Source organism: Cherax quadricarinatus, chromosome 71, assembly GCF_038502225.1.
Source record: "Cherax quadricarinatus isolate ZL_2023a chromosome 71, ASM3850222v1, whole genome shotgun sequence".
In the NCBI taxonomy this organism is placed as follows: Eukaryota; Metazoa; Arthropoda; class Malacostraca; order Decapoda; family Parastacidae; genus Cherax; species Cherax quadricarinatus.
Genome location: NC_091362.1, coordinates 8,963,173 through 8,976,352, shown reverse-complemented (window position 1 = coordinate 8,976,352; position 13,180 = coordinate 8,963,173). Strand labels below are relative to the sequence as shown.

The 13,180-nt window shown below is 40.4% G+C and overlaps 1 protein-coding gene across 1 annotated transcript in view; it reads left to right on the top strand.

The window, feature by feature from the left end:
- LOC128700276 (uncharacterized) overlaps positions 1-13,180 on the top strand; it is a 191,817-nt gene that overhangs the window by 14,043 nt on the left and 164,594 nt on the right. The window contains exons 2-3 of the mRNA XM_070100016.1: positions 842-1,000; positions 4,545-4,752. Of these exons, the coding sequence (XP_069956117.1) occupies positions 842-1,000; positions 4,545-4,752 (367 nt within the window). The remainder of the gene's footprint in view (positions 1-841; positions 1,001-4,544; positions 4,753-13,180) is intronic.

The following is a 13,180-nucleotide window of genomic DNA, read 5'->3' as shown; positions in this document are numbered from 1 at the left end:
GCCTCTCCTCAGCTTCCTTGCATATTGTTGTCACACATCCCACTGAACCACTTGCAGGAAATTCTTCATGCCTGTGTAGTCCCCTCTCTTGTAGTTTGCTTCATTCGTCCTGCCCTTCCTGCTTCCCTCTCCACTCTACTATGTATTCGAAGCTCAGAACCAAGTGGTCACTGGCCCAGTGGGGTCTTTCATATGTGATATCTTCAATATCTGCTCTACTCAAGGTGAATACTAGGTCCAGTCTTGCTGGTTCATCGTCTCCTCTCTCTCTGATAGTGTCCCTTACGTGTTGGTACCAATTTGCCAGTTTTACTAAAGACTCTGGAAAGTTAATTTCCATGCAAGACCTTGTAAATATTTTAAATCAGCTTCAGACCTTCAACATTGTTACTGATATGCTCTAGAAACTTACGACACATTTAGTACTATGTCATTTATTTGTGAATTGAGGTATGTGGGTCTGGGCTTATGAGATGCAAGTGATATTTTTCTCATGTCGTGCAGTGTCCAAACACCAAGTTTACTGAGTGCGTAATCATAAGACCTACGTTATGATAATTTTTCAGTAAATATCCTGAGAAACGAAATATCACCACGACCTTGTGTCTTTGTGAGTGAGTATGTGCAGTCATTAAACAGCTCCTAGTTGTTGACAGTTTGTTCGTCAGACCAAAAACCTCTAACACGAGTCTTTTTCATAAGATGATTCATTCAGTGGTGCCTGCTCTTCGGCGGAGGCACGGCAAGACAGTGTGTAAGAACACGTGTAAGAACAAGTGGGTCACAAAAGTAGCTGTGTTTGTAGTAGTCGTTTTGATCGCTTTTCCCTACACTTCTTCAGATGAAGCAGCAGCAGCAAAATTTTGGCGGCGGTAGTAGCCGGATAAACCCTCGAGTACTGCAGTGGGAAAGACCGAAGCCTCTCCTTCCCATACCACAGAAAAATTATGCCATCTTCATGTTGGAGATAATGGAGAAATACGGCGATGCTGTGGCTGTGGTGAGTCAGTCTAAAGATTAAAGCTTTCAATGTGTTTTGTTCGTGTGGTTCGCCATTTACAGGTCTTTTTTCAGGTATTCTCTTATATAATCTCATACATATAGCATGAATAAGTCGTCTACCTGGAAATGAATGGTTTAAAATACCGACACAATGGAAATATAAACACATATGCAGTTCAATGTGATCATTTATTGGAAGGGAGATTGGAAGGTCTGCTCACAAACTTATCCAATCTCCCTTCCAAGCTACCCAAGATTCTAGACTCTATAACCCCACTCGGTAGATCATCAGATGCAGCATTCTCCACCTGACCTCAACATTCTGAACCTGACTATAAGTACTCGCGTACCTTCCACATCAGGTAGATCTGTTTGTGACTTGAAAAAGTCCAGTATGGGCGAAACGTTGTCAATAAAGGATCACATTAAACTGCATATGTGTTTATATTTCCAGTCGTCTACCTGTTTATATATATACGAACCACTCAATATTATGATTCCTTTAACATGCTAAATCATATTCGTTTAAATGTATTTATACATTTATGTAATTTTTAAATAATCAAGCTGAAGGCTTACCTGAAGGCACCCTGAACCCTTTGAGAGGTGGGATGTTTTGATCCTGGAAAAGAGCTCTTTCTCTTAGGAATTTAAGCTACCCTCCACATCTTCTGATAACACCTGATTACCTCCTTTCCCCAGGCATTGTATGACCCTCCTGTGGGCTTGTTGCTTTATCGTAATAAATTTAATGTGCATCCTATGTCAGCTGTCTTCAGGCTTCCTTATTCAAAATAATATTTTCTGCAGTGAATAATGAAGAGCATAATTCAGTAAATCGCTTTTTTTTTAATAAAAGTAGAAAATTTGAAAGAGAAACTGAGAAAATGATGACAGAATTCATGACGATCCAAATCTTTCTCTTCGTAAGACACATACATCTGCTTTGGAATTTTGAATACCAATATATCTGATTGATAGTGCGTCACGCTCATGGATCTAAAGACCATTCCATCAATGCTCATGTATCTTTAAAACCATTCCATCAATGCTATGTATCTTAAAATCCATTCCATCAATGTTCATGGATCTAAAGACCATGCCATCAATGCTCATGTATCATCTGTCTTAAAGACCATGCCATCAATGCTCATGTATCATCTGTCTTAAAGACCATGCCATCAATGCTCATGTATCATCTGTCTTAAAGACCATGCCATCAATGCTCATGTATCATCTGTCTTAAAGACCATGCCATCAATGTTCTTGTTTCATGTATTTTAAAGATCATGTCCTCAAAGCACATGTATAATGTATCTTAAAGACCATGCCATCAATGCTCATGCATAATGTATCTTAAAGACCATGCCATCAATGCTCATGCATCGTGTATCTTAAAGACCATGCCATCAATGCTCATGCATCGTGTATCTTAAAGACCATGCCATCAATGCTCATGCATCGTGTATCTTAAAGACCATGCCATCAATGCTCATGCATCGTTTATCTTAAAGACCATGCCATCAATGCTCATGCATCGTTTATCTTAAAGACCATGCCATCAATGCTCATGCATCGTGTATCTTAAAGACCATGCCATCAATGCTCATGTATCATCTGTCTTAAAGACCATGCCATCAATGCTCATGTATCATCTGTCTTAAAGACCATGCCATCAATACTCATGCATCGTGTATCTTAAAGACCATGCCATCAATACTCATGCATCGTGTATCTTAAAGACCATGCCATCAATGCTCATGCATCGTGTATCTTAAAGACCATGCCATCAATACTCATGCATCGTGTATCTTAAAGACCATGCCATCAATGCTCATGTATCGTGTATCTTAAAGACCATGCCATCAATACTCATGCATCGTGTATCTTAAAGACCATGCCATCAATGCTCATGCATCGTGTATCTTAAAGACCATGCCATCAATGCTCATGCATCGTGTATCTTAAAGACCATGCCATCAATGCTCATGTATCGTACTTTCAAGAAGGTTTGCATTTTTACTGGGATTAGCTCCATTTTGTCCACTGTAATTAACCCCCTCGGCTGTGCATATCTGGTAGATCTGCTAAGAATTTTGTTACCAGTTTCTTAACAAATTAATATAAAATATTCTTAAAAGAACGTAGAGAAATTAAAATAGAATAAAACTGAAAATCACACTGAAAATATAAGGAAAATTACTGCTGATATTATTACTTTTGTAATAAGCTTTTTTTAATTTGGGACATTTCCTTTGTGTTCTGTGTTACTTTCGTCAAACTCGCTTGTTATGACTCTCCTGACAACGGTTATTGATATCCAGTGATTATGGATACCTGCAGTGACTGTAAGACATTTTCATCTCTTCTGATCTGCATCAACGCTGGTGTATCGTACTTAAGAGGAAGATTTGAACCGTCTTTGCCCGAGTAAATGCCAATTTAGGAGTTTTATTGACCAGTTTGTGACATTGGCTTCCACAATAGCCTAACACCACTTGTGATCCTATTCGAAATGTTTAAAGCTAGTTAAGTGTATTTTCTATAGAGGGGAATTTTGAATATTATTATAATGTACAATTACCACCCTGTCAATTATATTTTAAAAATATCATGGTATTATTTTCCATGCAATAACCTGGGAATACCTTTTTCAGAAAGGCTTCAAATTTGCGACGCTGATACATGTGTGAGAGGAAAGTTCAGTAAAGTTTTAACTTTTTTATATGCAAATTTGCCAGTTTTATATAAAAAAAAAACAGAATGCCTCTTCTGATTATCTTCAAACTTTAGTGATGTATTTTGCTCTAAGTACTAAGTTACTTTGTTGCGTAAGTGACAAATTGTCATTTGTAATAAATTGAAAAAAATTAAGCTTCTTCGAACTTATAATTAACAATTTTTAAAATGTTATGATCTAGCAAATCCTCTTGCACAGTAGAGCAACTGTTGTTCTTCATCAAGATCAGTTTCACTGATGTGAGAACGAGACCTAAAACCCTGAAAACTATTAGTCTGTTTTCATCTACTTAAACTTTTGTTTGACCAATCAAAATTGCATTTAATAATACCTTTATTTAATACTAGTTAAGCCAAGATAATACACAGATTTTTTTATTGTAATAATAATACCCCTCAAGGAAGGTTCCTTGATGTTGGTGAGGGGCTCTTGATTTAGGGAATTGGATCTGTGCTCCAGTTCCCCAAATTAAGCCTGAATGCCTTCCACATCCCCCCCCAGGCGCTGTATAATCCTCCGGGTTTAGCGCTTCCCCTTGATTGTAATAATAATAATAATAATTTATTGTAATACCTTTATCAATAACAGTGTTTTTCTTTACCTACTTCATTCACAAGTACATTACATTAGTATCTCAGATTATTTAGAGCAAGAAATGAGGATAAAGTTAGAAGTTAAACAGCTTCTAGTTATAAATTTTGAATGCTTAAGATTTTTAAGTATTTTAAACAGTTCGAGTTTTAAGGTAACAGCCCAGTTATTTATTTGAAGTTCCGAATAAAATGTTTTGTTGACGCTTCAGGTTGATGCGGAGACCTACAAGCGACGGACATACCGTGAACTGTGCGGGTTGGTGCCGCGAGTGTCAGCAGGACTGGCTGCTGCTGGTGTTACTATGGGTGACATTGTTCTCTTCCTCACACCAACACACATGGACTATCCCTTGGTGTTTCTGTCTATCGTGCACCGCGGCGCTGTCTGCGTCCCTATCAACCCCACCCTCACCCTTGGTACGTGGCTCTCCTGAGATGATGATATATATTTCATATTTTATTGACAACTCTATTAGCATATAGAATTCATAAATACATGTTGATAGTGTCTCTGAGAGAGTATAACATAAGCTAAGCCAGTACTTATAACAGATATCTAGAATGTGGACGACACTGCTGCAGAGGAATCTTTATTACCATGTTTCATCCAAGATTGGACGTTATCAAGTACGTATACAAAAAATCAACAGATACAAGAATGTTATGATCGTATAATTACGAATTCACGAGGTAATGATAACAGCTGTAAAGGGACTTTGACTAGAGGTTGTCACAGCCATGGTGGTGTGAGACTCATCTGTAAATTATGAATTTGTGGCCACAGTTGCGCTTATGCTAACCTTCCTAATGTATAGAAATATACCCTTTAGAGTAATTTTATTAGGACAGTGTAGTATAGTTAACTCGGAGTGAATACAAGATTTATCTTTTCTCTCCCTGGGCCATGAAGTGCTTCATCTCGACTTCCAGCATCCTGGTCTTCCACGTTTCTGGTCCCCATTGTGGATCTCGGTTCTTCCTGTCTATAATATAATAATAATAATAATAATAATAATAATAATAATAATAATAATAAGAAGAAGAAGAAGAATAGTAATAATAATAATAATAATATTAATAATAATATCTTTATTTACTACAAGTACATGTACAAGGTATACAGTCCTAGCTGACATCAACGACTTACTACTAAATAGAAAGCCGCTTGTTATGCAGAGCATTTCTTTCAAATTAGGTCAGTTTTGCCCCAGGATGCGACCCACACCAGCCGATTAACACCCAGGTACCCATTTTAAAATGACTGGTGAACAGGGACAGCAGGTATCATATGGAAACACATCCCTAATGTTTTCCAGCCGTACCAGCAGTTTTCCAGCGCTGAGTGCGCTGGTGATCGAGTTACGGGACACCCGCAAGAGGTCTAAATAAATTTAAGTATGTAACTGTTATTTCAATCCATCTTGATTAATTTTTAACGTGAGTTATATGTTTTAGTAATTTTATAGAAATATTAGAGTTTCTGATCACTAGGCAGCAACTTCACTGTATGATAAATTAGACACATGTGCAACTCTTGGGTATCTTTATTGAGGAAACGTTTCGCCACACAGTGGCTTCATCAGTCCATACAAAGGAGAATCTTGAAGAACAGGAGGAGAATGAGGTAATCAGTCCCTCAACCTTGAGTCGATGTGGTCAGTCCATCAATCTTGATGGACTGACCACATCGACTCAAGGTTGAGGGACTGATTACCTCATTCTCCTCCTGTTCTTCAAGATTCTCCTTTGTATGGACTGATGAAGCCACTGTGTGGCGAAACGTTTCCTCAATAAAGATACCCAAGAGTTGCACATGTGTCTAATTTATCAACATGTCGGTTCTCTGAACCATTCATCTACAAACTTCACTGTATAACGACAATGATTTCACGAATTCTAACAACATTTCACATGCCTAATTCTCTCCTCAAATTCAGTTCTTTAGTAGCTATAGGACAACCTAGAATAATTCTCAGGGCTTCATTTTGTGCTTTTTCTCGGGTTTTTCAATGGTTCTATATACACTTAATACATAATTTTCGCAGTTATAACATTTGCATCATATCTGGGATTATAACTTATTCTATCAGTGCACAAGGAACAGTAATACCTTTACATTTAAAGGACACATAATCATTAGACCTGTCATTAACCTTTAATTTTGATGGTCCACTTTAAAGTTACCAATGTATGTGTTTAACATTTTGGTCTTTTCTGCAGAAATTATAAGTTCAAGATTAACACAGTCTGTATATAATTTGCATGTGTGTGGCTTGCATTTCATGATGCGTTTTAGTATGCACAAGAATATTATTAACATACATAAGTGTTATATTGCTGGGGGTATCTGGTTTAAATTTAAGTATGGTATTAATTAACATATTAAACAGTGTGTAACCTAATATACCGCCCTAGGAAGTGCCAAGTTGTATTTCATTAGTTTCATTTTTATTTCCCTGGAACAATGCAGATGAGTTTCGGTTAGTGAGATACTTAATTATCCACTGTAATAGTAGACAACCAATGTCCATTTTAACTAGTTCATACAAAAATGGCTTTTCTGATTGCAACATCAAAAGCCTTTTTAATATCAAGAAGAACTGTGTATTTATACTTTTCGTCCCATGTACAATTAAAAATATTGCGACACAACTTGGTATACACCTTAGCCATGTGTGAATCCCTTAATACTGGGTAATATGCATTCTTTAATTATGTAAAGTAATTCGTTTAGCACCATCTTTTCAAATATTTTATACAGACAGCCAGGCAGCGAGATGGAGCGAAGCACATTATGTTGGTTATGGTTTGGGAATTGGTACAATAATGCTATTGTCCAGGAGGAAGGTAACTGTCCCATAACGTAATTCATATTTTAGAGTTTTAAGAGTGAGTTACCAGGTATACTTCTTAGTAATCCAGTGATGTCATAGGTGATACCGTCCTCCACAAGGGAAGTGGCTGTGCCCCTGGTGAGGGCTGTGCCCCTGGTGAGGGCTGTGCCCCTGGTGAGGGCTGTGCCCCTGGTGAGGGCTGTGCCCCTGGTGAGGGCTGTGCCCCTGGTGAGGGCTGTGCCCCTGGTGAGGGCTGTGCCCCTGGTGAGGGCTGTGCCCCTGGTGAGGGCTGTGCTCCTGGTGAGGGCTGTGCCCCTGGTGAGGGCTGTGCCCCTGGTGAGGGCTGTGCCCCTGGTGAGGGCTGTGCCCCTGGTGAGGGCTGTGCACCTGGTGAGGGCTGTGCCCCTGGTGAGGGCAGCACCTAGTTCACATTCGATATAATATAGGATATCACACTTTTCATGCAGTTTGTTTAATATAAATTGGATAAGATTACATGTATCACGGGACCTTCTTTTTAACTTCTCCCAGATATGTAGTGATAACACGTTAGAAACTTGTGCCTAATTCGTCATTAACTAACTCATTTGCTTTCTGTATTGGATTTAGGTGAGTAACTTGTCAACTCAAATTATTTCAAATTATTTCATTAATAGTTTTCCATGATTAGCTCAGGAAAGCTTGTTGACTGAATCCACTAACATATTTTTCCTAAGCACCAAGAGATGATTGATATAACTTGATCATTCGGAGAGTCCAGATGTGTCTTTAACAGTTTGTCTAACAATTGACTTAAAGGTCTCTCATTTTGAGGTTATCGTATTTATGCTTGTCCTGCCTTTTGTTTTAGTTAACTCATTGGTTTCAAAATAGAGATGTAATGTAGCTATAATATCATCATTAAACTCCAGTTGCAGATATGCTCAATAAGCTTAGTCTGTTGCCATTAATTAACTACTAACTTTCATTTGTTTAGTCTTTCGCCAGGTAAGATAACAATAGCTATGCATGTAGTGGCCGATTTAGTTGAATGGTCAAACATTAGATAGTCAAGAATGTCAAAATAATGTGTTTAATTAAAGTTACCCACTGTGTTAACACTGTGTTAACACTGTGTTAACACAGTGGGCTCAGTATTCATGAAATTTGGTAGATCAGTATGGTGGAGTAGAATGGAAGTTTTGTTTAATATGTTTATTATGTACCCCATACCCATCCAGTGAGTGGTAGTCACCCCATACCCATCCAGTGGGTGGTAGTCACCCCATACCCATCCTGTGGGTGGTAGTCACCCCATACCCATCCAGTGGGTGGTAGTCACCCCATACCCATCCTGTGGGTGGTAGTCACCCCATACCCATCCAGTGGGTGGTAGTCACCCCATACCCATCCTGTGGGTGGTAGTCACCCCATACCCATCCAGTGGGTGGTAGTCACCCCATACCCATCCAGTGGGTGGTAGTCACCCCATACCCATCCAGTGGGTGGTAGTCAAAAAGATTACAGAGGTACATAATGGGTCCAGGGACTGGACCCCAAAGTTTTGATAGCTAAACTAGGTACAAAGGTAATGAACTCACAAGTTACAAAGGTAATGAATCCTGTAAGTAAATTTACTTACTTACGTTTATACACCCGGTCACAACTGTAATGTGTTATTGGTGCAAATATTAATTGTTGGGTCACACATACACACACACACACACACACACACACACACACACACACACACACACACACACACACACACACACACACACACACACACACACACACACACACACACACACACACATCGTTACCAAGATGTTCTACCGTTATAACATCTGTAAACTGCTACTGTATGCAGGGGTTTACCAATAGATATTACTGTATGCAGGGGTTTACCAATAGATATTAAAGTTTCTTGTAAACAAATAAAATCAAAGTCCTCATTGACACCGTTGTGATGAAAGTCAAAATATTACTTCCTTAGAGCGGCCAAGTTCCAAATGAATATCTTAATTTCGCTTTAATTTTGTATTGTATTGTAGTGCTGTCATGTTTTGTATTGTATTGCTGTATTGTATTGCATTGTATTGTATTGCTGTATTATATTGTATTGTGTTGTATTGCTGTAGCTATCCACTGGGCAACATATTTTCTTTTCCAAGTTCTTTAATGCAACTTCTTAGCCTATAAATTCCCTTGTACATTTTCACCACTTTAGTTTTGTTAACAGTAATTCTACAAGGAATTCTTATCTTTCACATGCTTATCACTTCCTCATCATTTACTATATCAGATCATCATAACTGATACCGCCATCATCAGAAAACTAAACTCATCCTCATCGCTCCCATTCCCCTCACTCTCTTAACCCCTTCCCCTCTTTCTGCTACCCTGTCTGGCTATACCTAATTCTTTCTTTTTCATCTTCAGTTCCTTCCTTAGCTCCCTTAAATCCTCTTTATCCTGACAGTTACAGCCCTTCTCTCCTGTTCCATGCTTTTTACACATATCTTCAGTGCTTTATCCTCCATTTCTATGCGAAAATCACCAAATTTGTTCCCCCATGCTTCTTCCACCGTGTATCTAAACCCAGCTAATATTAATTCCAACTTCATCCCTTCATATACTGTTTCTTCACACTCAGCTTCATTTTCCTGAGGGTTCCTATTTCTTGACTCCTCAGTCCACCTAGCGAGATACAATAAGCTACTTTGACTGTAGCGTGCACTAGTAAATGAACCGCTGCTACCTGCCCTTACTTACCTGCCTTACCTTACTTACCTGCCCTTGCTTGTAAATAGCTTAGCGATACCTGCCTGCTCCTCTAGCTTTTCAACCAGTCTCTTCTGTGGTACTGTGTTGAAAGCCTCCTTACAGTCCAAGAAGATGCAGTCTACCCATCCCTTTCTCTCCTGTCTTACTTCTGTTACCTTGTCGGAGAACTTGTGTTGGTTTGTCACTTACTATTTATCTTCCCTGAAACCATGTCTGTTCCTTCTCTAGGTGATCCACCACTCTTCTCCTGATAATCTTCATACCTTTACATACTATACGTGTCAGCGACATTGGTTTGCAGTTTAGTGCTGCCGGTCTGTCTCCTTAAAAATTGGGAGTGTTGTTAGCGGCACACACAGTTCCTCTCTCCCTCTCTCAGGACCCAAGGAGAGATGTTATTTAGGCCCACCGCCTTCGAGGTATCTAGTTCACCTAGCAGTATCTTCACTTCTTCCTCGGTTGTGTGCAATGTGTCCAGCACTAGCTGGTGCGCCCTATTCCCTAGGTTTGCTGGAAGCCTCTGTTTCCACTGTGAATATATCCTTAAACCTTGAGCTCAGCTCTTCACTTACATCCTGATAGCTTCCTGTGAGCTCCCCTCCTTCGTTCCTCAGCCTGATTACCTGCTGTTTTCCTCCTAATGTCGCTGTATAAAAAAAATTTTGATCAGATTTGGCTTTTGTTGCTATGTCATTCTCATATTGCCTCTGGTCCTCTCTCCTTATCCATGCATATTCATTTCTGGCTCTTCGGCTAAGTTCCCTGTTTTCCTGAGTCCTTTGCCTTCTTTACTTTTCCCATGCTCTAGGACACCTCACTTTGGCCTCTCCACATGTCCTGGTAAACCATGGCCTCAATCTGGTCTTTCCATTGTCTCTGTTGCCTTTTGGCACGAACTTCTCTCTGCCTCCCTGCACTTTGTGGTCACATATTCCATCATTTAATTTACTGTCTTTCACTCTAGTTCTCTTTCCCACTGTACCTCATGCAGGAATTGCCTCATACATGCGTAGTTTCCTTTTTTGAAGCTTGGCTTCTCCCGTCCTGTTTTATGTTAGTTTACAGTTTATGTACTAAGTATTGTATGTTTAACAGAGGAGCTGAAGTGAACACTTTATGTAATAAGTGTTGTATGGGTGACAGTTAGTTTAATATGTTTATTATGCACCCCATACCCATCCTGTGGGCGATAGTCAAAAGATTACAAAGGTACATAATGGGTCCAGGGACTGGACCCCAAAGTTATGATAGCTGAACTAGTTACAAAGGTAATGAACTTCAGGTAGATCTGGTCACAATCATGGCAAGTTACGAAGGTAATGAATCAGCCTCACTCCTATACATGGTTACAGTCATGAACAAATTACAAAGTAATAAGCCACTGATACGTCCACACCTGGCCACAATTGTAATGAGTTATAAATACAAATATTAAGTGGGTCATACACCCACACGAGCGCGCGCGCACACACATAAACATACGAGGGCGCATGCACAGACACATGCACACGAGCTTACAAATATATGCATACACACAAGCACGCACACACACACACACACACACACACACACACACACACACACACACACACACACACACACACACACACACACACACACACACACACACACACACAACGAGTCATGGTGCGTGACGAGGTGTTAGAGAGGGCGCCTGTGACAAGCGGGGTTCCACAGGGGTCAGTCCTGGGACCTGTGCTGCTCTTGGTATATGTGAACGACATAACGGAAGGGATAGACTCAGAAGTGTCCTTGTTTGCAGATAATGTGAAGTTAATGAGTAGAATCAAATCGGATGAGGATCAGGCAGGACTGCAAAGAGACCTGGACAGGCTACAAGCCTGGTCCAGCAACTGGCTCCTTGAGTTTAACCCTGCCAAATGCAAGGTCATGAAGATTGGGGAAGGGCAAAGAAGACCGCAGACACAATATAGTTTAGATGGCCAAAGTCTGCAAACCTCATTCAAGGAAAAAGATCTGGGGGTGAGTATAACACCGAGCATGTCTCCTGAGGCGCACATCAATCAGATAACAGCTGCAGCATACGGGCGCCTGGCAAACCTACGGATAGCGTTCCGATACCTCAGTAAGGATTCGTTCAAGACTCTGTATACCATTTACGTCAGGCCCATACTGGAGTATGCAGCACCAGTTTGGAATCCACACCTAGTCAAGCACGTCAAGAAATTAGAGAAAGTGCAAAGGTTTGCAACAAGACTAGTCCCAGAGCTACGGGGATTGTCCTACGAAGAAAGGTTGAGGGAAATCAGCCTGACGACACTGGAGGACAGGAGGATCAGGGGAGACATGATAACGACATATAAAATACTGCGCGGAATAGACAAGGTGGACAAAGACGGGATGTTCCAGAGATGGGACACAGACACAAGAGGTCACAATTGGAAGTTGAAGACTCAAATGAATCAAAGGGATGTTAAGAAGTATTTCTTCAGTCATAGAGTTGTCAGGCCGTGGAATAGCCTAGAAAATGAAGTAGTGGAGGTGGGAACCATACATAGTTTTAAGGCGAGGTATGATAAAGCTCATGGGGCAGGGAGAGAGAGGACCTAGTAGCAATCAGCGAAGAGGCGGGGCCAGGAGCTATGAATCGACCCCTGCAACCACAAATAGGTGAGTACACACGCACGCACACGCACGCACACACACACACGCACACACACACACACACACACACACACACACACACACACACACACACACACACACACACACACACACACACACACACACACACACACACACACACACACACACGGTAACTAACACAAACACACACACACACACACACACACACACACACACACACACACACACACACACACACACACATGGTAATGCTTTATTTACAGGGAGCAAAGTCAGGGTATTTCTCCAGAATGGTCTGTAATATACCACCGTGGATAAAATACTTTGTCATTTCTTGAACATTTCTGAGTGAGTTGTCTCTAAATTCATTAATTTGATCGCACTCCAGTACATAATGACGCAAGGTGTGACAATAATCCATCTGGCAAAGTTTACATTTCGTTTGGTCTACATCTGGTGGTGGTGATTTAACCTGCCAAAGATACTTGTGACCCAGCCGGAGCCGGGCGGTAGTGACATCCAAGAGTCTTGTTGGATGCACCATAGACATGTGTCTCCTCCTGCATGATGGAATGATGATAGATGGACTGACTTGCGTCAATCTCCCTAAATCTTAA